The 25,236-nt window shown below is 39.6% G+C and overlaps 1 protein-coding gene across 1 annotated transcript in view; it reads left to right on the top strand.

Annotated features, from left to right (window-relative positions):
- RNF150 (ring finger protein 150) overlaps positions 1-25,236 on the top strand; it is a 219,559-nt gene that overhangs the window by 108,894 nt on the left and 85,429 nt on the right. The window contains exon 2 of the mRNA XM_079154837.1: positions 23,800-24,050. Within this exon, the coding sequence (XP_079010963.1) occupies positions 23,800-24,050 (251 nt within the window). The remainder of the gene's footprint in view (positions 1-23,799; positions 24,051-25,236) is intronic.

The following is a 25,236-nucleotide window of genomic DNA, read 5'->3' as shown; positions in this document are numbered from 1 at the left end:
GCTTTTCAGTGGTGGAAATGGATCCTGAAGCCTAGAGCCCATAGTAGGACGATTGTGCATGATGTACATTCTTCCAACAGGTACCTTTTAAGAAAGCATATACTGTGTGTCAGATAATGCTGTAGATGCTGTACAGCAAATACTAGAGTGATTTTCTTTCTGTTTTGGAGTGTAAAGAGAGCTCCTTGAACACCTTAAATGCCAGAGAACTTAGAGGACCTCTTTGAGATCACCCGAAGCTGACTTTGCTGTTGAAATAACAGTGGCTCCGTGGTGGAGGGTGAGGTGCTGGGGTGACCCACTGGAGTGAGGACAAGGCATGGTCTCTTGCTCAGTCTGGCCTCTGAGTTGGTCCCCACGGTGCCACATCTGGCTTGCTGATAAGCTGCAGTTCCTGTTCAAATCATAGTCTTGTCCCATGGTGTACACAGCAACCCTGAGTAAAAGGTTTAGCAGTTTGTCAGTGGGATTAAGCCAAACAGTATTTTTTCCAGTGCAAACCCGGGAAGGAGATGCATTCTCTGACCCTAGAAGCATATTGAGTAACTGACAGGGGGAGCATTTTCGTAAGACAGAAATAGTGAGTGTTTATGTAACCACATCACTTTGACCCAAGCTCTTAATCATTCATTGTGGCATAGCTTAAGACTCTGAGGAGAGGAAGGAGCTGGGGAGGCTGCAGATTAAGGGCTGATGTCATAGATCTGTTCTTAGAATGAGAGACTGTTGATAGAGATATGATAGGAGTCAAATAACATGTCTGGTGTGGGCTTAATCAAGTACAATCAAGATTGTTACATGAAACTTGTCAATAAAAAAAAGTCCAAAGAAAACCCCGGTTTAAAAACATTTCTGTTACTCAGAATTATAGCTCTTTAATGCAGATTATATACAAAGCAAAACAGTAATGAAATTGTTTCCTTTCTCTAATCAGAATTGAGATACTGTATTTCCCCAACCTAACATTGGAACTCATACCATGTGTAGAGCAACATAAGAGATGAAGATAGATATATGTACATAGACATAAATCACATCAAATGCTTTGTTTCACATTATTCATTAGTGTGAAAGTGAAATTTAAAGGGAGAGAATTTTTATTTTTTTTAGTTGTATATGGAAACAATGCCTTTATTTTTGTGTGATACTGAGGATCCAAACCCAGTGCCTCACACATGCTAGGCAAGTGCTCTACTGCTGAACTGCAACCCCAGCGTCAGAGAATTTTTACTTTTGCAAAAAATCAATAACTTTATTTATCTGTAGAGAAGGATTTAAATATAATTGTACTATTTAATCAAGCAACCGTTTTTTAAATTATTGATATTTTTCCCTCAAAGATGTCAATTTTATCTTTCTATTTTGTGGATTTAAATGCCACAGAAAAACTTCAAGGTGTTGCTTTTAGAAAATATGGTTGATGATATTAAAAATATTGATGGGGGAAGGAATGTAAAAGGGATGAAATATGGAATGAATTTAACTAAATCATGTTATATTCGTATATAAAGGTACCAAAGGGAATTTCACAAAAATATAGAAATTTTACCTTGAAATATGGAAAATATGTATGAATAAGTATTTTTTAGAAAAAATAAAAATATTAGGGGATTTGTAAAACCTTATTTTAGATAATTTATGTGATAGTGAAGATTTCATGTGTATCATAGCTGTTGCCGTTAGGTTACCTTTTATGGTCTGCAAGTCATTAGAAAATACTTTGTTCTGGTCCTGTGCTTTATCATCTAGCAAATAATAATTTATGATGCTATTCCACTGTTCAGTTTCCAAAATATCATAAAAAAGAGCCAAATGTAAATAAGGACATTTAGAGAAAACTTCATTTTGCCTAGAAAAAAATAGATGAGTACACATTTAAAAGCAGGGTGATATCAAGTCAGTAGCAAAATTCCAGGATAGACCTACTAGAAAGCTATATAGGTGGTTTTATTTAGTTGGGAATGGATTAGGGAGGACAAGAAAAACAAAGATAGAGATGAATATTCTCAGAAGACATTATGAGCACATCCTAACAGAATCCCTACAGTCCTTCATGAGAAATTTGAAAGTATTAAAGTGAGAGAATTAAAATAATAAAGTATATAAGATTTTATTGCAAACCCCTTCAAATCTTAGATTGAAAAGAAAAGCAACGGTCCTTCCACATACTGCTGCCTTGTTATGACGAGGTGGCAGGTGTCAACAGCTTGACCAAGCCTGGTCTTTCTCTTAGGTGTTGGATCAGCTCATCAGGAGAGCCCTGTCGAGATGTCCTATCCTGATCATTGGAATGAATGGTTCCAGTGCAACGTGTGTTTCAGTTGTTGACCTGTCCCCACCCCTCTTCCTTTGATCAGCAACATAGATTGGCTTAGTTTTGTCTGTTTGTGAGATCCAATACCTCTTCACTTGCCTTTCCGAGAATGCCAGGGTTTCTGAAAGGTGGAGTTTCAAGCAGTGACTTCTCAGAGTAGGGCCTGTCCCCTTCCCCATCTTGAGCCTGCTGGTAAACAGGTTCAGAGGAGCCGCGAGCAGCCTTGCTGTGAGGTTTGAGATCTGAAGTAGATCTCCTCTCAGGGACTGGGGACTCCTAGGTTACAGGTTGCTATTTATCTCTCACAAATATGAAGCTGCACTATTTTTGGAAGCTAACTTGGCTACTGGCAGTGGCACATTTTGCTGACTGTATGTCATGGATCCTGGAACCCTTGAGCTGGAAGAAACTAAGAGATTCTTGAGACAAATCCTGCAGAGGTTGATCATCTGTGCTCACACAGGCAGGGCCCAGCAGCTCAGGGACTAGGACCCTGGACGACTCCTGCTCTTTCTTTCAGCTTTACTTGGTGGTACATGTGCTATTGTGTTCCGTGGTGCTCCTATGCAGGCCAGGCATCCTAATTCCCAGTGGAGCTCAGCTTACGCCTGGCTGGAGGACCGCCCTCCTCCACACAAGGCCATGGTACACCAGAATTAGTCCACTCAGGCTGCCATGACAAATACCACAGCTTGGGTAGCCTGAGCAGCAGTTCTGGAAGCTGGAAATTCAAGATCAAATTCAAGATCTAACTACCAGCAGGGTTGGTGTCTGGTCCCTGGTTCCTGGCCTATAGGTGACCACAGGCTCACTGTGTCCACACAGGGAATATCCTGTATGCAAGGACTTTGCTGCTGTGTTTCTTCCTCTTCTGTATTATAAGGCCACTAGTCCTACCAGATTAGACCCCCGTTTGTATGACTTCAGTTAACCTAATTACTACTTTAAACATCCATCTCTAAATAGTCTACCTGAAGCAATTTCAGTTAAGGCTATTCAGAGAACTTTGTTTATTTGTGCTTCCTAAATAGAAGTTCAAGCATGCAAATTTATCAGAAGTCCCTGAAAGTACTGGATCACCAGACAATACATGTAAGTCCTTTTTAATAGGTGACATATGAGTATGGTATGGGATTTAAAAAAGAATACAGTGAAAAATATATCTCCCCCGTCATTCTAACTTTATTTTTATACAAATACTCTATGCATTAACAAACAATCTGCATGGAATCTTTCTTTTACATGAATAGTAGCACATTATGTGCACAGGCTTTTCATTTTCCACTTAATAAACTATTCAATATCAGTGCATATGCAGTTAATATTTTGATATAGTTTTACAAATCTATGAAATATTTTATTGTGGGTGTGCCATAATTTTCTAACTTATCTGCTATTGATGGCATCTTATATTTCTAGATTTAAAATTATTAAATATTCTATTACTATTTAATAATTATTATCAAATATTAAAATTATTAATATTCTATTAAATATATAAAGAATTGTAGATTGAACATAAACTCCCAGGCTGGGAGTGTAGCACAGTGGTGAAGCTCTTGCCTAGCAAGCATGAGGCCCTAGGTTCTATCCCTAGCAACACACACACACGTGCGTACACACACACACACACACACACACACATCTTTTAACATAAGCTCCCATCCAGATGGTCCCTGTGAAAGCCAAGGGCCAGTGGATGGCAACTCTGAGTGAAGCACGCTCCCTATCCTTGACTCTAGTGAAGCTGTCCGGTGAATCACATCGCCCCTCAGTGAGCCAGTCTTCAGAGAATGCATAAATCCTTCCTTCATTTTTTCATTGCCTAGATTTCCTTCCTTTTGGACCTTACTTTTGGTCTTGATGTCTTTTAAATGCAGTTTTTGTTGTGTGGCTGGCCACCACAATAAGGTCACTGTTCAATATTAGCCTCTGGGCTTCAGTGTGTTCGTGCTGGTTAAATAGACAGTGGTTATAAATAACCACCTGATCAGTTTCCGTCTTGCCTTCAGCCTGTGCCCACTGCCTGGCAGACGTGCAAGTGGCCTGGTGCTCCAGCAGTCTGTCCAGTCATATCCTTTGTGCCTTTGCTTGAAACAACCAAGTCACTCAGGCTGGGGAATCTGGCTGCATCTTTAACACTTTACTCTCTTTAAAATCTTGCAGGGGGCTGAGGTTATGGCCTGTGTAGAATACTGGCCTAGCACAAGGGAAACCCTGCATTCAGTACCCAGCACCTTTTAAAAAAAGGGGGGAAAAAAAGAACTTGCAAGATCTGGCTGGGCTGTGTTAGAGCAGTAATGACCCTGGATTTCCATTCCAAACATGGTTAATCTGCTGGCTCTTGTTTTTGTGCTGCTTGAGAACACTCCTCTTGGAGGAACTAGAAGCACGTGTGTCTCCGTGTGGCTGGTGAAGGTCTCCGTGTGGAGCAGGATGAGAGTAAGTTATTTGGAAAGCTTACACACTTGTCAGATGCTGGCAGCTATTTTTAAGCCCTGCAAAGTATCCCTGTTATGCCAACCACACCCACGCATGCAACTTCGTTTTATGCCAAAATGAACTGGGCCACCATCCTCCAGGGGCAGGGTCTACCATGAGTGTTACTGCCTTGGTGAAAATTCTTGTCCCAAGATCTCCTCCATGACTGAACACCCCTCCAGGACACAGAGGGTTACTGAGGAGGGAGAGGAGAAGAGAGATAATTCTCCTCAATACTGATGAAAAATGACTTAAACAGTTATTGAAATCAGTTCTTAACTGAAGGTGATCTAGTAAGCACCATGCAAACCTGAAGGACATCACAAACCATCTTAACTCTGCAGCTCAACAAGATCCCTAAAGAGCTAGGAAAATCAGAGGCCTGCACATACTATGGTCAGGGGATCTAGCTCCACATGCATGACCTTGAGAGGCCTACTGCAGAAACAGATTCTGCTGCTGCCTTCACTGTGGTAGGCAGAATAATAGTTGTCAAAAATGTCACCTTACGTGACAAAAGGGACATCCCATGATTGAGGATCTGAGATGGGGAGACTGTGCTGTGTTATTCAGGGTAATTAGAAGAATCCTTCTAAATAGAAGGCAGGAGGGTCAGAGGAAAGAAAGATAAGATGAAGGCCAGGGTGTTGCAGCCACAAGCCAAGGAATATGGACTGCCCGTAGCAGCTGGAAAGGCAAAGAAGCACTCTCCCTTATCCCTGCCAGCACCTTGATTCCAGTCCATCAACATCTGTTGTAGACTTCTGCTCTTTAAAACTATAAGATAATACATTATTGTTGTTTTAAGCCACTAAATTTGTGGCAATTTCTTGCAGCAATATTAGGAAACTAGCAGTTTCACCAAGACTGATTTTGATACGTTGAAGAAGGATGTGTCTCTCTCAGGGTTATCGTCTCCCCATTCTCTCCACCTTTTGTGGATCCAAGCAAGAAGAACTGATGCCACTCTTGGCCACCTGCTGCTCTGTGCAGGAGGGAGAGGCTATCCTGTCATGACTGTGAGATCTCAGTTGGCCTCTTCTACACCAGCCCCAGCAGGCCAGAGCCCTTGCTGTATCACCAAAGCCAACCTTTTCCCAGACCCTGTCTTATAGAACAGTCACCTTCATAGTTGTCTCTGGGATAGAAGCGGGAGGAGAATTTCTCATTACCACGCCCAGACCGCCCTTCCAAGTAGTTATTTCCGAGAGGTGCTTCCCTTTCAGGGAGGACTAGGGTCAGAGAACCTTGTCACTCCTAGAGTTCAAGGTGAGTTACCTTACAGCCTTTGATCTGGGACTCTTCCCTTAGGCTCTCTTGTCCTGTATATGGCTCCTCTCCTGATCACAGCAGCAGGACCAAGGAAGTCCAGCTGACCACCACGCTGTGGCCTCCTGTTTGGGTCCAGCGGCTCTCCTGCTCCAAGTTATGCTTTGAGTTCCTTTGCCTTCCCCATCCCTGCTAAATTCTTGGTCTCTTCTCCTAGCAAGTTTGCCTTAAAGTTCCAGTGTTCTCAGATGAGAAAGTTCAAGGCTGAGCCATAGTACAGAAAAATAGACCAACTATGCCCAAGTTTTAAGTAAAGTGAGTTCAAGTTGGAACATAGCTGCACATTCTTTGGTGATAAGGAATCAGAGAACTTGAAGACTTTTCTGGATATTATCAATAAAGTCCCTTCCTCCTGGAAGTCAGGGTTACTGTATAACATGCATTTTCAGATGGCATTTTGTATTATTTTAAGAACTTCAGTTCTGAAATGACACCATTAGGATTTGGGCTATTTAAAGATCAGATTATTAATGTGATTTCATGCTTTCTGTATTTTCGTATGATTATTCTATCACCACACTGGGGGAAATCAATCATGCTTTTCTATGCTCTCTAAATTCATCCTTTAGTTAATATTATTTCCATATAAATTATTGTTCTAAAATTTCAGTTAGAATGTACTTATTTGGTTCGGATTTGGAAAGATGCCGTATCAGTTGCTCGGCAACCCAATATGTAGCTATCTTTGCCTTAATTAGAATCTTATTTAAGGTTGAAATCTTGACATTCAGAGTTGTATATTTCTAGTGAGGAAATGAAATTTTGTGGTTGTAATTTATTGGCATAGTTCTGAGCCCCCAGAAATTAATATTTGCCCATGATTCTAAGTGAAAGTTGTTGGTGTGGTAAGGAAAGCTGTCATTTTATCTCATTTCAGGGTCGCTTGCAAAAGAGAAAACAGGTGGTAATTTCTAGAATAAGCAAAGGGAGATGATTAGCAGCAGAGAGTGAATCTCTGCTTTGGCTGGGAAGGCAATGTTTGGCAAGTCTGCAGTGCGTGTCAGAAGAGAGTTAGCTCCCAGGCTGGTAGAATGCAGTCTGTGGACCCATGTAAGAAAGTGGATACAAATTATGAAATTGCAGTGCACTGGGGTGCAGCTCAGTGGTACAACATGAGACCTTTAGTTCCCTCCCAGCTCCACAGGGGCAAAAAAAAAAAAAAAAAAAAAAAAAAATCAGGGATGACTGGAATAACCTACCTACAGTTTGGAACATTCAAGTAGATGCCCAAAGCCAGGTTCAGTGGACAGCGGGAACATTTTCTCCATCCCTTTGGTGTGGGGCCTCAGTCAAATGACAACACAAATAAGTTGGTGATTTCAGCAGCATGTCCAGGGCAAGTCACTCTCTAAACCAAGAACTGGAAATGCTCTTCATTTCTGTGTTCAGTAACCTGTGACTGGCTGGGTCTTTCTAGAACCAGCTTAAGTTTAAGCATGTACCTATAATTTGCTTCAAGTACTAGCATCTTCAAAGCCAGACTATAAATAATTAATAAGTCCTTAAGATTTGTGTTTTATGTGGTTAAAAAAAAAAAGGCAAGGTAAGAACTGTGATTTGGCACTTCATTGTACACATTTAGTTGTTATAATATCACACAATAAACACTTAAGGGTTAAAATTATTGATGTGAATATTTAATAATATTTGTGCCTCTTCCAGGAAGCTTTAGTTTGTGCAAATGACAACATCTATGAGATCATAATTTACCTGTTAGCTGTCAGTTTTTTCTATCATTCTGAATGTTTTAAAATAATGACTAAATAGGCTGCCACCCACCCACTTTTTGTCTTGGATAATTCTCCAGGTCTTAATTTTCTCTTTTTGCCACTTATGAGTTTGGACTTGACAGTTGCTCCCTGTCTCCTGTCTCAAGCAGTCTTTCATATAGCTTTGTGCACATCTGAAATCTCTCCCATCAGCAGCTTAACATTGGTACTTTCTTCCCATGAGTAGGAGCACCCCCTCTCAAAAAAAAAAAAAAAAATCCATCTCCACGGCCACAATAATAAGGTCCCGCCTTTAGATTCCATCCACATCACCTTGATTTAAAGGCCTCAGCCCTATTTTCCTAAAATGATGAGCTATCCAATTAGAATTCAAGCACAGAATGACCCTGTTGACATCTCTGATAGCAGCACATGTACCCTCCAGATCCTGCAGCCACCTTGGAAGCAACCAGGTCTTAGTGATGATGAGGCTAAACCACTACAGTTCAATCGATCATTTTCTGGGAGCAGGAGCAACCAGAATGCTTCAGATAAGGACACTCTTTCTATTGCAGACATTGAGGAAAAACTACCAATCAATATTTGAAGTACATGGAGAATCTCAGTGATGAAGCTATTGGCAGTACTCTTTTGCTGTTAAGATATATCTGCAAACTCTGAATGAAAGTCAGTTCAAAGTTGGTTCAGAGGGTGAAATTTCCCTACTACTTGATTACCAGGTAAAATAAACCCTCAGATGATAGCTGCATTTCAGGCTTCAAGACTGTCAATCCATAGGAAGACTGAAGAATAGCAGGTTTGAGAAAGGAAATGTTCCAGTCAAACAGACAAATGAAACGCATAGGTTTGAGAAATACAGAAAAAGTGTTTGATGAACATGTGACAGAGATATAATTGCAGAGGGGGAATAACTGTGGAAATTTTGAAATCCAGGCAAATGGAAAATGAAGCAACTATTAACTCCAGGAAAAACAAAAGACAGGTACATAATTTTAATGTACCACCTGGCCCTACAATGAGCAATATTTACATCAAGTGACTTTTGGTCCATCCAAGGAGACATTAGGAGGGAAGTAGGGATGGTAGACATGTGTATGAGCTAGGTACTCATACCATGGCAAGATCTCAATACAAAATGTCTAAAATTGAGAAATCAAAAATGTTAGTTATACATATTATTTAGAAATATAGAAGGAAATATGTGGGAAATGGTCAAGAAGAATTGGTGGATGGGGGCTGGGTTTGTAGCTAAACAGTGGTGTGCTTGCCTCACATGTGTGAGGCACTGGGTTCAATTCTCAGCACCACATATAAATAAATGAATAAAATAAAGGTCCGTCAACAGCTAAATATTTTTCTAAGTATCCTTTATAAACAAAAAATTGGTGGTGGGTACATATGAGAACTGTTGATATGAACTTAAAACCTATGAAATAATGGAAAGTTGATTTCTCTTGCTAAGAGTAGCATAAATTATATTTGAGAGTTAGTCTAACCAGCCAGGCCTCCTTTCCTTGCTCTGTAAGATGAAGAAGTGGATGTCAGAGAAGATGAGGCAGCTCCCTTCCAGGATCTACTCACTCGATTGGTATTCCATTCAGGTTCCAGAAATCTGACACAGGCAGAGCATTTACTTCATTGTTCAGGCAGAGCAAGCTTTGTAGGTCTTTTAATAAGGTAACATTATTTCTTACACCATTTTCTGTAATTTACCTTAATATCAGTAATTTATTCATGTAAAGAAATAGTGACGTTCCCTGAGAAAGTTTTATAGTTTTTAGTTTGACTTCAATATTATTACTGAACTTGTTACATTCCCTGTAAAATGTCAGCTCCTTAAGAAGAGCTAGGTGTTATTTTCTTGTAGTAATCTTTTCATGCAGCAATGATTGGACCCACTTGGCTACAAACAGAACATGTTCATTGTATGAATGAACAATGTTACTCAAAGAAAATACAATGTGCACCACACATTTAATTTTTAATTTTCCAGTAGCCATGTTTGAAACAAAAGGGAAAGCTGGTGAAATTAAACTTCATATATTTTGTGAAACCTAGGATATCCAAAATTCATTTCAGTATCTACTCATTACAAATCTGTACCATTGTAAATATCTCAATATGAATTATTATTGAGTTATTTTTAATGCTAGGTCTTCAAATTCCCGTATCTCCATCATATCTTAATTTAAATGCCAATTTTTCATCAGAAATACTTGATCTGTATTTATATTTTACAAAACTCATGGTTGAAAAAGCGGTTTCTCACACCCAAGTTGTTTCAAATGTACTTTAAAAGTTTTCCAATTATTAAACCAGGTCATGGTTTTAAATTACATTAACCAAAATTAACTAAAATTAAAATTCAATCCTTCAGTCTTACTACCTTCATTTCTGGTACTTAATAGCAGCAATCATATTAGAGAGCAAGCCCTAAAAAATATTTGATAAGTTCAGTAATTCTTATAAATTCTATCTGCTCAATAACCAAAAAATATCAATCTTGCCTAAGGAGAGAAGGAGGAGAGAAGGCTGGACCCCCCAACAGATAGGTCATTGGGTGACTTTCAGAAGCTGTATGTGACTGCAACTATCTTCCGAGCAATTGGGCTTAGACGGTGTGCCACAGTGAATTCTGCCTTTTGTAAACACCAGTTTAAAATAAATAAATAAATAAGTAGAAGGAAAACCAATAAAATAGAGGAAGGAAAGCATGGGGTGGGAGAAAAATGGAAGCAGTGAGGCTTGAAATGGAGCAAATTATATTACATGTGTGGATGAGTTAGTCAAAATGAACCCCGCTATTCTGCATCAATGTAATACACTAATAAAAACATATAAAAAGATTTTCAAACATTTAAAAATCTCAAAAGAAGAAAGCATGAATAAAAGATTCTAGAGCAACTTCTACTGAATAATTTCTTTTAATCAAAAAGTGAAATGTAGAATTGTTTCTGTATTGGATGTTTTTTTTTGTTTTGTTTTTTTTTTCTGTTTGTAAACCAGTTACAAATTTAAAGCAGAGTGAGACTGCTGAAGCATGAGCCAATATAGCCAGTATTTAGGACATCAAAAAACTATGAAGAAAAAATACAGAAATAATGTTTGGCACAGTCTTAGCTTTGGTTTCCCCAGAAGCAGGACTAGACAAAGATCTCAGGCTAGGCATTGATGTGAGGCAGAGAATTCCAGTGCTCGATGTGGAAATTAAGGAAAACATGCACTAAAAGATATTGGTTAGGAGCTGCAGGAGGGTAATGGACCAAATCCCTTATAGACAGTCTTCAACTTCAGTATAGAATGTATTAAACAAAGGACAGGGAGGTCTGTTTCAGATATTTTAGGCTATTTCTAAATATGTATTTGACTGACTAACTGTTCTTCCCACACTAGACCTGAAATCCTGTCAAAATGCACCTCTTTCTCCTGACCTGAGAAGAACTGATAGAGAAAATAAAGACCAATGAGACTTACAGACTGTTCAACTACCTATTAATCTAAAACGCTTTCATACCCCATTCATCGCAGCTAGTCCCTAGAACTTATATATCAGAACAAAGGAAATGCAATAACGTTCTGCTTCCTTGGAACTTGACCTCTGGTCTGTGGAAAACCTATTTATTGTCCACCAAGTTTAATCATCAAATTCTATCCCACTTTTGCTACATTTGCTCTGATTATTAATAGTTTTTTAATTGCCTTAATATTAATTGTTCAATTCATAATCCATGTTATTTCACCATAGGGAAAAACAGTGTGGGGATTCCCAGCTTCTGGAAACCAAAATGATAAACCTCAATTGGCCTTAAAAAAAGGGATTTTCCAATGTGAACTTTTAATGAAGGGAGTTCTTCTACTCTTCAAAGACTAATGCAGACAGCTGGTTGAATGCTAAAAGGAAACATGGAGATGAATCAAGGAATGAGACATTTAATATGTATGTAGTAAATTGGGAATGCCAGATCATTTCTGCCAAGCAAATAATCAAAAATTGTGGGAAGGAATACTTCATGTATGTTCCCTCTGTTCTATCCAGTGGTATGGGATAGTACATCAGAAACATCTAGAAGTTCTTTAGATCCAAGACACTGTGATTGCTCTTAACTCTAACCATGGGTTCCTGCCATGAATTATTAAAAATAATCTAATTGTGAATAGTTATGATTTTCTTCAGTAATTCAAAGAAAGACAAAACACAAATACATGTTTTGCTTTAATTATTTGACTGTTTCAGACTAAAAATCATGCAATTGCCGTTTTTCAACACCTTGAGGAAGTAATCTGAATGAGGCCACTCGTTGCTACCTAGTTGGGTTCATTTTTTTAACTTTAAAGATTAATTTTCTATTCATCCTCCTTAGAGTCTCCTTCCTCTGATCACTGGGGATGGAACATTAACCACTTAATGTTGCAGAAATGACATGGTACTCAGCTTTTCATTATCATAACAAAATAACCTGAGATAATCTACTTATAAAGAAAGAGAGTTTCATTTAGCTCAGATTGGGAAGTTTCCATCCACAGCAATCAGATGGCATTTGAGCCTGTGTCAGGGCACCAGATCATGGCAGGGGTTCATGGTGGAGCAACTGCTCACCTCATGGAAAGTGAAAAGCAAACAAAAAAGAGGAAGAAAGGACAGGAGTCCCAATATCCCCTTCAAGGGCATGCATTAATGACCTCACTTCCTCCCATTAGTTTGCAGCTCTTATAGGTTCCACTATCTCCCAATAGGTCACAGCCTGGCCACCAGGGCATTAACACGAGAGTCTTTGGGGGCCCTTATCCAAACCATAACATGGCAACTTGCCCAGCTTGAGCTTCCAGGTCCCCACCTGTTTGGAGTGTTCTCTGCAGGATTTAGGTGCTCTTAGTTGTCCAGAAGCTCATCCTTGTTTCTGGGCACCAATGGAAACAAAGTTTAATGTGCTCCTCTCCACCCTACCTCTTTTGGTCTAAATGTAGGTTTTACGCTATTTTAAATATTTATTTGATAAGTGATGTCAGTGAAGGTCACAATCATTAATATTTACTAAGCAGGTATGTTTGCTGTTCTTTGTGTGCATTCTTCCATTTAATCCTGACCCAACCCGTTGGACTACGTTTGTTTACTAGGAGAGTTCTGGAGGAAATGAACCTGAAGCTTAAAGGTTATGAAAGCTCTAATAAATCTTCCAGTGCCCCTCAGCTAGGAGTTATGGAAAATGATTCAATTTAATTTTATTTATGAGATGTATTAGGAAGAGAAAAATTGCTAAAGAATTTTAGTCTCTCACCATCTCCTGTCCTGTGATTCCATGAATCTGCTGCTTAAAGAGATTTACATGTATGCTGGATTTTGTCCAAACAAAAATTAGCATATACAGCATTTTATATATAAACAAAATGTTCTTAAAGCATGATTATTTGCTCTAATAAAATCGGACAATTGAATAATCAAAACCGAACTCTTGTAAAATCAATTTAATATTCTATAGGTTGTTTTATTTCAGGCTGGACTCCATTGCATCATTTTTACTATTTGAAGTTGTCACAAAAGCTAGAAGTAAATTATTTTTTGAGTCTGACTTACTGAAAATGTTCCAAGAAAATGCCACAGATGGGGCCATAAATATCGTATTTTATATTCATCACTCCCATTACAGTTCACACAAATTCATAGAAAATTCTGCACACTTGTACAGTGGGAACATAAATGAATTTTTGCAAAAACATGAGTCATTTATCATGCCAAGAGTAGCTGAGGAATTGACATCAGTGTGTTAATTAAGTCACTAGACCATTCCAGGGAAAATAAAATTGGCTATTGTTAGCCTCTTCTTTAAAGATCTTTTGGCCTCATAAAAGCGAGTTGTTATGACAGATCCCCACTGAGAGGCTCTGGTGTGTAATTAAAATGCACTTCAGTAAGAGGCCGTGTTTGACATGTTTCAGGTTTGCAGCAGAGCATTGCAAAGTGTATATTAGCCAGCAGTACCCAAAAAGTCCGTTGAAGCTTTCTATTTGCAGCTTAGAGGTCTTCTAGAGAAATCAAATCAGTTGGTTTGCACTGCAACTTATCAGTTTGGTTCCTAAGAGATAAATTTTCAGACTCCTAAATTAGTCCTGTGAATTTAAGGTTTTAATTCCCTGGAAACAATTTTTATTGCCCAGACTAGGACTGTTCCAGGCAACATCCTTTGGAGTCAGCTTTTTCACAACTCTGACCAAAACACCTGACAAAGAATGATTTTAGAAGAGGAAAAGCTTATTTGGGGCTCATAATTGCAGAAGTCTCAGTCCATAGATAGCTGACTCCATTTCTCAGGTCCTAAGGTGAGGCAGAACATGGTAGATGGTATAGAGGAGGAAAGAAGCTCAGGATTTGTCAATCAAGAAACAAAGACACTCGGCTCAGCTCACCAGGGACAAAATATATACCCCACGGCATGCCTTCGGTGACCTGCTTCCTCTAGCCACACCTTACCTGCCTACAGGTACCACCCGATTAGTCCATTCAAGTGGATTAATCCACTGATGAGGTTAAGGCTCTCATAACAGTCATTTCACCTCTAAACTTTCCTGCATTGTCTCACACATGAGCTTTTGGAGATACCTCATATCTAATCATAACATCCTTCCTATCCCCAAAATGTGTGATACTGCGTGTTTTTCATGAATGCATGTATTGCTTGCATGTATTTTGGGATGGCAGTCACTTCTCCCTAGGTTAGGAACCATGGAGCCATACAGAAGCAGTCATTCATGGTCCAGGATGGCTGTAGAATCATATGTGCAAGGTGGACATCAATAATCTGACACTCTATCAACATTTTTTTCTAAAATACTACTCCTACACCTGGAGACTAAATAATATGCTAAAATATATAAAAACATTAATGGAAAATTCAAACTAATTGAAGTAAAATTAACTTAGAGACCACCTAAAAAATAATTACATGGAAGCATGACGAGATTTAGCAACTCACATGTGGAATTAAGAAGACCTAGATTCTCAGAATTTTGGGTTTTGTCACTACCTGGTTATATGATATGGGAGTGAATGGCAGAAAACTCAATCCAAGAGACCTTTAGAAAATAACTGCCAAATCCAACACTGAACTGACCTAGATGTGGCTTGATCAAGGCTCAGCTCCTGTCCTCCAGGTGTCTGTCCTGGCTGATGGTTCTTCTTTGGCGAAGCTCTCTTCTTAGACTGTGATGCTAAAATAACTCCTAGAGCTTAGCCTCACAGATGCTCTTATTCAAAACCAGTGGGAAAAGAGGGACTTGCTTTCCTCATAACTCAAATAAAATTTCTGCATGCCCTGCCTACACCTGAGCCAGTTTCTCACTGGATTAGGCCACCATCCTAGAGGGGTTTATACTGCATTGTGAGAAGAGGAGGGTGGTGTGGGTGCTGCAGATGCGTGTATTTGGCAGTGGTAAGACAAGAGTAATGGTAATAATAAAAATTAACATCTATTTAGTGGTTTTTAAATGGCAGTCCCTGTGCCAAGTGATTCACTGTGAATTACCTCATTTCATGTAGGATAGGATATTTCCCGCTGGTGGGTATTTCTTCCTCGCTGACTCCTGTGGTTAAGATCACTAATTGAGAATGTGGGTGGGAAGGGGTTGGAGAGGTTCCTGGGGAGACATAAAGATATGAGGTCATCCTTTGGACAAAGGGAGAGGGGGCTCAGAATAGAGTAGGACGGGGCAATACTCGGTGTCCACTTGAGGATAAGGATCGTAAAGTTCAAGTGAAAACAGATGGTTTGTGAGATGGTTCTTCTAGCAGCGCTCACACGATGAAGTAGAAGCACAGCAAAGGTGAATTTTATAGGGCAGGTTCTATGGAGAAATGGAAGAGCAAGAAACTAAGAGTATTTTTAAAAGAACTTGAAATTATGGATCATGTGATAGAAGCTGGTAGGAGAAGAGGGAAGTCAGGAGAGGGCTGATGAAAAGAATGGGGGAGGTTAATGAGCAAAGAGAGCCGGAAGGAGAGGAAGTGGCATTTGGAAATCCATGTCTTAGAATCCAGATTCCATCTTTGATATGGTTTCTGGTGGTAACAAGGTCCAGGACAAGACAGTAGGAACATGCATCTGAAGGGGACAAGATGGAAAGGTTGATGGGGAAGCGGAGGGTAAACAGTTGACAGAGCTCCAGGTGAGTTATCACTATGAGCACTGAAATTCTAATCCGAGGAGGATGGTTCTTAAACTAGCGTCTGGAGGAGGGGTGGAGATAAAGAGGAGGCTGATGGGGGCAGTCAAGAGATGGGGGATAGGGTTATAATTCCAGACAGAGGGATTCTAAGGGGATAAGTGGCATTTGATGATGGATATGATGAGACTAAGAGTCATGGTCTCCAAGTAGCAAGATGGTGCCCCACCAAACCTCCTCCTGTTCTGAAGTCTGTGGAGTATGGTTTAATAAAATAAATAAGTAAATAAATAGTTTAAGAAATCTTAGAGTCTGCTCTTCACCATAATGCAGAGAAAGCAGAGTCCTCCTAGAGCATGTACCTCCATCAAAGTAAGGAAGTGAATCATCAGGGAGGTGAGGGGATCATTCCAGAAGACAGCAAGTCTGTTAGGGAATTCGTGGACCAGAGACTTACATTTCCAAGAATTGCAGAGGAGCAGAAAGCTAGGTTGGATCAATGATGTACAGAGCAGCTACAGCCATAGGATCTGGGTGACAATTTATGACCTAGGCAGCTGAACTTCAGCAGGGCCTCAGGTAAAAAGGTAACTGGGACTTATCTGAGGAGGCTGAGCAGCCGTAATGTTGCAGGGAGTCTGAGGAGGAGCAGTCATTAGTTATCATTTGGTGCTTACTTATTTATCATCCCTGCTTACTTATCTCTCTTCAGTACCCCCTGGAGCAACAAAGCTGTCGCCAGACTTGGCTTCATCCCCCTAAACAGGACCAAGCAGAGTAACAGGAGTTCGCAGGCTGAGTTACAGTGACAATCCAGAAGTACCACCATTATTAATGATAGTACAAAATGAGTAGGTATCACCTGAGAAGGAATGATTTTTAAAATGAGCCACAGATATTAAGTAGGGGGAGATTCTATACAAAGAAGGTAGAGGTTGTGAAAAGGAACTAATGGGAAATATTCAGTATCAAATATACTTTTCAGTAATACTCAACACAAAAAGGAATAAATTGTTGATCCAGGCTTGTGTGAATGTTAAAGGCATTATTCTGAGTGAAAAAAATAGTCTAGCTCAAAGGGTTACGTGCTATCTGATTGCATTTACAGAACATTCTAGAAAAGAAAAATTATAAAGATGTAGAATGTATAAGTGGTCATCAGAGGTTAGGGAAGGGAAAGTGGAGAGGGAAGAAATTTTGTGTTCATGCAATATATCAATATATTAATTGTATTAGTTCTACACACATGATAAAATGTCACAGAATTACAGACAAAGACATTTTAATTATCTATACATGCAAGATCTGGTGAAATCCAAGTAAGTTCTGTAACAGAGTTAATTGTGCCAATTTCCTGTTTTAATAATGTACTATAATTATACCAGCCGATATCATCAAAGGAAGTTGGGAGATGAGGTGGCACATGGGACCTCTGTTCACTCCTTCTGCCACTTCTTGTTAGTCTATAATTACTTCCCAAATAATGTTTTCTTTTTTTTTAATTTATTTTTATTGTAAACAAATGGGATACATGTTGTTTCTGTTTGTACATGAAGAATGTTTTCTTTTTTAAGTGAGGGGGAAACAATAAGAATGATGTAAGACAAAAGAATGAGTGATAGCAGTAAGCTAATAAGAAATCACAGGAGAGGAAAAATATAGGAAGAAGTATTTGAAAAGTTTGAAATCAGATGTTCAGAATTAAAGATAAAAATAAAATACCTCAGGTTGAAAATGTTCCTGTATTACCAAAATAGCTAATGAGTACCCACAAACAGACATCATGACACTTAAGGAACATCAAAGACTGTTCTAAAGGACAGCTCCAGGTCACAGAGCAGGAAAAGATCACTCCCAAAGAAGAGTCGTGATGGCAACACACCTCCCTGTAGCAGCAATGCTGAGCAAATCAACCATCAGGAATATGCCTGCAGTTAACTCTACAGACTCAAAGTATGCCCAGCAGCAGCTGACCCAGCTTCAGAGAGGAACTGATCAGACAGAAACGGAGAGAGATGGACATTCTGAATGCAATCAGCAAGCTCAACCAGCAGAGAATAAGCAATGGAACATTTACCCCCAAAACAGTGATTTAGGATCAACTTCGAGAGACTACTTTCCTTGATCATAATGCAACAACAAAAAAGTGGTTACAGATGAATAATTGAAAAAGCACATGTTGGAAGCTAAACCCATAATACTAAATAGCCAACCTTTAGTTCAGAAATGACTGTTTCTTTAGAAAATTTTTTATTGTGCAGCTGTCTTCAAATAGTACTGATGTTTATTAGTTTATTCTTGGATATTTTATAACTTCTGCTATTATGTGCGGATCGTTTTTTCCATGACATTGGCTGGTTAGGTTTAGCTGGAGTATGGAAGGCTCTTCGTTTCTGTTTCTCTTGAACCTTGCATTTTACAAAGCAGTCTCCTGATTTTAGCAGCACTGACAAGCAATGACTCCAGGCAATGACAGTTTGCACTCTTCCTTTCCAAGACTCGCCACACTCATTAGTCTCTTGCTCCCACTCTGATTTCTGCTTTCACCGTTGGCACATCTCATCTTATTCACGATTCCTACTGGAAACTTTTCATGTTTTTCTCCCTTGCAATGCAATGTGTCTGCATGATGCTCTTGATCACATTAGGGAAATGTCTCCTCTTATTAGGAATCAGGAATGGGTGCCATCCTCAGCAGATGGCTTCCTTCTTTGAGATGCTGGCTGCTCCACCTCTCTCTAACTTAAGTTACTTAGAAGAACGAGGGACGGTGGGGATCCCAGGAGCAAATGCTCAGTCCTTTTCCAGATAAGAACTTGGAGTGGAAAATATCACTTCTGCTCCGGGCTCAGTGGCCAAATATTAACCACATAGCCACTTCTTGCTGCAAGGGAGCCTGCAGATTAACACTTTATGCTGAACAGCCTGTGCCTAGCTGGAGCAGTACCTGTAGGGCAAAGGCAGAGTGAAGATTGAAGAATAACAAGTATACAACATAATCATGTGCTCTATTTCTTTAATTTGTGAATGTTCTAAAAAAAACCTCAATGTATTTTCTGACTTTAAATCATCCTCACAGCCAGGTCTGCTGCTGCACACCTATAATCCCAGTGACGTGAGAGGCTGAGGCAGGAGGATCCCAAGTTCGAGGCCAGCCTCGGCAACTTAGCAAGGCCTTAAACAATTTAATATCTCAAAATAAACAATAAAAAGGGCTTGGGATCTGGCTCAGTGGTTAAGAACTCCTGAGTTCAATCCCCAATACAAAAAAAGGAAAAATCCTCCCATTCTAGAATAAATCCTCTTGGACATGAAATATGTTTTACTGTATGGTTGGATTCTATTTTGGAGTGCTTTATTTAGGATTTTTGCATCTTTGTATAATAGAATACATTTGTGATTGCAAAAAGTAGCAATAACAGTATACATTTACATGGTACTTTGCAGGTTTTAAAGTCATTTCACATACATTTTCTTGCTTGAGAATAGGTCACAGTCAGAACTGACTAGAACACAGTTGATATCAAGGGTGTAAACACAAAATATCTACAAACGGAACTGTGTGCGTTTTCTTAAAATTGCCTGAATCCTGGAGAGCCAGCAGTGATACAGAAGAAAGTACTGATTAGGAAAGAGGGAAGGATGCAGGGGATGGAAGGATTTTTGATCACATGAACCTTGGAAGCCACGTTCCCACCCTCCAAGAAAAGTGGAGCTGCAAGCTCTATACAACATCGATCTCTCTGCTGGTGTTCTGAACATTTTGCAAATGCATTGTTTAAACAACCTGGCTTGCATTTACAAGTAAAGGCTTTCCTGCCATTAAACACTCTTTGGCTTTCAATTCCTTACCTGTGCATACCAAATTAGATTATGGCAGCTGAGTACTCTCATGGGTGAAGGAAGCTCTTAAAAACCCAAGATGCCCCTTCTTTGCCTGCAGCCAGGTAATATGTGTCCCGTTCACACATTCTCCCCTAGGACTGGGAAGCTTTTCCAGAATACACAGTCATTACATAACAGCAATCGCCACTCAGAAGGATGAAGTACCTTGGGGAGGCAAATAGATGGCAGGCTGATGTAACTTTTCATAAAGAGGTGCTTGGATGTCACAGTAAACAGAATAGCTGGGACTCTTGTAGATTTTAATGATGCAAAATATGCTCACATTAACTTCTTTCCCCTGAACCTCAGAGCCTGCAGAATGTCACAGATACACACTACATGGCTACTTAGGGTCACATCTAACCCTGAGATTGCTCTCTGGGGTTGCACGCCCCACCCCACCCGGCCCTGTTTCACTCCTTTCTGCTCTCACACACCCACAGATGCCTTTGCACTGCAGTACCTGAAACATTCTGCTGACTTCTCCCTGACTCTGTAGCCACATATTCCAAAGTGAAGCAAAGGTCAGGAAATTGAGTGCTCACATCAGTGAACATGTCTCATTAGGAAAAAGTTAGTTCCTGGAGTAGATTTTTGCCCTGAATTTTATGCATTGGTCAGAATCTCCTTAACTTTGTACTAGTTTTCTTTCTTTCTTTTGGAACCCTAAATCCCTAAGCTATTAATAACTTTTTACCATGCACAGTACACAGACTAAAGAACACTACCCCAGAATTACATCTATTTTTACCATCCTCAGGCTTGGGAATTAATTATGAATATTAAAAATTAATAAAGTAGAAGTCCAGATGAATAGACATGCCCGGCTGCCATTTGCAGTTTATCTCTCCCAGTGGCTGATTTATGTCACAAATGCACAACATTGGTACACACAACCCAAGAGGTGTCACTAAGCACTTGAGTTTAAAACAAATGCTTTAAATAGTTCACTATACTTTCCCCTACCGCCAGAGAGAATGTTTTCTCAGATCCCTGAGAACGGATAAGGAGTAATTGAAAGCTTTGTGGAGATCCGGAAGTTGATTGCCAGTTTTTAAAGTGCTGAACTGGGGTTTCAAATATACCATCCAGTTCCAGAAACTAATTCTTAACTGTTAGACTTTGTGGTCTCTGAAGTGTAAAGTACAAATGGGAAGATTCTAGAGTGGAAGAAGAGGAAGTGGTGAGGGCTAAGAGCTACACAACTGAAGGCCTGGTGCAGTTTCAGCCTTACAGGAAAACGCCAAGTGCAAAATAGGCCTCAGACGAGCTGAGAATTAGGGAGGGAAAGAAGTCCTGCCTCTCCCAATGTTCCTCCTTCCCCCCTGCGCATTAGGAGGACTCAGTAAACATTGTGTTGCTATTAAATCACGTTTGAATTGTTCAAGATTTAAATGTAGAAAATAAAACTCTAAGGTTTCAAAGAGCTATTTTGGATGAATGTTTCTGAATTCTTGGGTGGAGGAGAATTTTCTTTTTCTTTTTCTTTTCATTTGTTCTTTTTAGATGTCCATGACCATAGAGTGTATTTTGACACATCATAAGTACATGGAGTAGAACTTCCATTCTTGTTGTACACGATGTGGAGTTTCACTGGCCGTGTATTCATATACGAATGTAGGAAAGTGGAATCCGATTCATTCCACTGTCTTTCCTAGTCTTATCCTCCCACCCTTCCCTTCATTCCCCTTTGTCTAACCCAATGAACTTCTGCTCTCCCCACCCCATTATTGTGTGTTAGCATCGCATATCAGAAAGAACATTCAGCCTTTGGCTTGGGGGGATTGGCTTATTTCGCTTAGCATGGTAGTCTCCAGTTCCATCTATTTACCGGCACATTGGAGGTGAATTTTCTAAGTAGAATATCAAAACTGGAAGCCACTAAGCAATATATTTACGAAATTTGACTATTGAAAAATATAAAACTTATGTGTATCTGAGCAAAGTCTCATAGTTAACCTCAAGACCCCCATCCTCAAAAAAACTGAATTCTAGAGAGCCTTAAATAGATATGCCTAAAGAATATAAATAAGGAAATAAATGAAAAATCATGATCCTACTGTTACTTAGATACTACCATTACTTAAACATCTGTAAAATAAAGGTAGAACCAGGATGAACGAAGCCATATTAGTGCAAGATACAAAGAAGATCATGTTCCTGTAGAGGCAAAACCTGCCAGTAGCCTTAATCCCTCACCAAACCCCAGACCACATGTAGCCATTAGCCAAAGTAAACAGAAAGGAGAAGGAGCCACAGAATTGTCAGTAAATTCTGCAAATTTGGAATTCAAGCTGTGAGTTTCAGTCATTTCAGAAACAATGGCCAAACCTGAACACTGTGGCTTTATGATTTTACAATTGCATAGGAATTTTTTAGATAAGTAATTGATGTAGCATAAAAAACACCTTTGCATGTAGTTTTTTATAATGATATATTAAGTATCTCATAATCACAAATCAGTGGTTCTAACACAGTTTGCTTTTAAAGTGTTTATCCAGCCTGAGTGAAGCACCATTATGGAATGTAGGTTTGAAAACCTGCACAGAGCTCCAGATCAAATGAAAGACCTAAGTGGCTTACACCCTGAGCAAATGCAGTCTGGTTCCATCTGGCTGGCTGACCTCAGCATGTGCATAGGCCAGCTTTAGCAGGGTTTAATTTTGTCCTGAATCTACAGTATTCTAATTGCAAATTTGTTCTCTGTCATTTGTAGTCACCTCAGGTAATGGATTTGCCCCACGTGGAGTGGGGCTTGTGTGCCTGATCACCTTACATCATCCCCATGGCTTTAAATTAGGGTGATTCCTGGGAACCTATCTGGTGAAACTGACATTTTTCTTCCATATATTGTCAGTCACAATGACAGGTTGGGTTGGGTCCTCTGAATCTGGTGTCATTTCCTGATTAAATCCACCTTCCCATGTAGAGATCCCAGAACTCCTCACCAAAGAGCTGCCCCTTACTCTGTCTTGAAAGCATGGGGACAATGGCCCACATAATTCAGATTGTCCAAATAACAGGAGCAATGTTATAGGACTACTAGTAAGAGGTTAAAAAAAATCCCACAACTATCTATCTCTGTTTTTCCTTTGGTTGGGATGAGGTTGCACAGCTGTGTCCAGTGAATTAGGTTAAAATAAGCAGAAAATAGCTCTGAGCCAGTATTTTATGTTGGCAAATCATATCAGAGCTCTTTAAGAAATCTTGTTTTGGGTTGAGTGGGTACTCACAAAGAGAGAAAATTGCCTTAGGAATTTTTATTTTGTGGGTTTTTTTTTTTGTGTGTGTGTGTGTGTGTGTGTGTGTGTGGTTTAGGTTTTAATGCTGTTGTTTATCATTGTTTTGGGTTTGGTTTGGTTGGTGCTTGGGATGGAACCCAGCGTCTTGTGCATCCTAGGCAGGTCTCTACCACTGAGCTGCACCCAGAGTCCCTGGAAATGGTACATGGAGATCTGTGAGTGAGTAATCCCAGTGTCTGTGCAGGGGAAAGGAATAGAGAGTTCAGAATGGAGGCCCAACACTGGACATGTCACTCTTTGCCATGAGGTGTAAAGTTCCCTTTGCCCTCCTCAGGAGATCTGGAGAGTGCATCATGGAACTGTAAGCCCGGCTAGATGGAAAGAGTCAACATCCCAGAGTAGAAAAGAGCTGCCTGATTATGATCTTACTGGTGCCAAAATTGTGAATTCAAGTTAAGTTCTTTTCTTGTGTGCACCACAGGTAGCGTCCCTAGGTAGCTGAAGAGAGAGAAAGCACGACTGGGTTTCTAGCTCTTAGGTGTTCTCGGCCCAGCCAAGAGCACCCCAAAGCAGTGTCCATGTGGGTCACCTGGTACCTCAAGTGGACGTCTCCTCCTCTCCCTGCCTCACCTCAAAGCTGCTTCTTCCTTTCCCCTGACCACAGGTGTAGAAGACATCGTGGCCATAATGATTCCCGAGCCGAAGGGCAAGGAGATCATGAGCCTGCTGGAAAGGAACATCACGGTGACCATGTACATCACCATTGGGACCCGGAACTTGCAGAAATACGTGAGCCGCACTTCGGTGGTGTTTGTCTCCATCTCCTTCATCGTCCTGATGATCATTTCCCTCGCCTGGCTGGTCTTTTACTATATCCAGAGGTTTCGATATGCAAATGCCAGGGACAGGAACCAGGTGAGTAGCCACAATTTTAAAAAATAATGATGACCTTTACAAATTCGTGCAAAAGCCACAGGCATTACTGTGCAAGCTTTGAAAGATCACAGAAAGTACCAGGACAAAACCAAAATTGCCTGTTATGCCTCCACTCAGCATAAACACGGGCGACATTTTTGCTGTAGTTTTCAGATATGTTCCAAAAATATGAATTTTGATGTTTTTCTGGTATTGTTACGTAAAATGGAGATAATTGTCTCACATTCTGTTGCTCATTTTTTGGATAATAATTTAATTGGACAGAGAATAAATGGTGAATGGGGTCAAAAGCTGTGATTATGCTAATAGGCAGATAACAGGCTTATGTATGTATACAAATATTTTGAACAAAGTGAAAGCACATTTAACTCTGTCCCCTTCTCTCTCATTTCATCTTGGAGATTATCTCAGAGGTGAATTTGTATCCACCAACCCTGCTGCCTTCTCATTTCTGAAGACTGCCTAGCATTTCAATGTCTGCATTTTTCACAATTATTTAACCAGCTCCTATTATTGCACATGTTTTCTCTTACAAAAAGAAAAAAAATGTAAACGTGATCCTCAGCACATTTGTGAGTACATCTGTAAAGTAAATTCTAGAAGTTTAGTTGCTAGACCCATAACACATGTACTTTCAGCTATGATAAACATTGGCACAGTAGCCAAAAAATGTGAAACCAATTTGTACTTTAACCAACCATATTTACAAATTATTTTCCCACATCTTCACCCAAAAAATATTTTACAGCTTTCTATTGAGTGCAGTCTGATAAATTAAAAATGTCTCCACATTTTTGGGGATTGAAAGGTTAGCTGAGTAGGAAAGCATTCCCCGTCATGCCAGAGACCCTGCCTTCAGCCCCCAGAACCAGGAGGAAAAAAAAAAAAAAAAAAACTGTCATCACATTTTTCTTATTAAACATTAAATATTTTTTCAAGCACTATAGAATAAGTGAAGTTTTTCTGTGGAGTGTCTGTTTATATTCATCAAGTTCTTTTTAGGTTTTTTTTAAATAAATGTATATAAGATTTAGGAAATTAACCTTTTTAAGATATTAGAATTCAGTTTTCCCCCAGCTTGTCATTTTCTTGGATTTGTGGATGGCGTTTTTTGCCTTGAAGAAATTTTGGGTTTTTACACGACTGAATTTACAGTTTTTTTATG

The sequence above is a fragment of the Sciurus vulgaris genome, assembly GCF_902686455.1.
Source record: "Sciurus vulgaris genome assembly, chromosome: 9".
NCBI lineage: Eukaryota > Metazoa > Chordata > Mammalia > Rodentia > Sciuridae > Sciurus > Sciurus vulgaris.
This window is presented reverse-complemented; position numbering and strand designations above follow the sequence as displayed.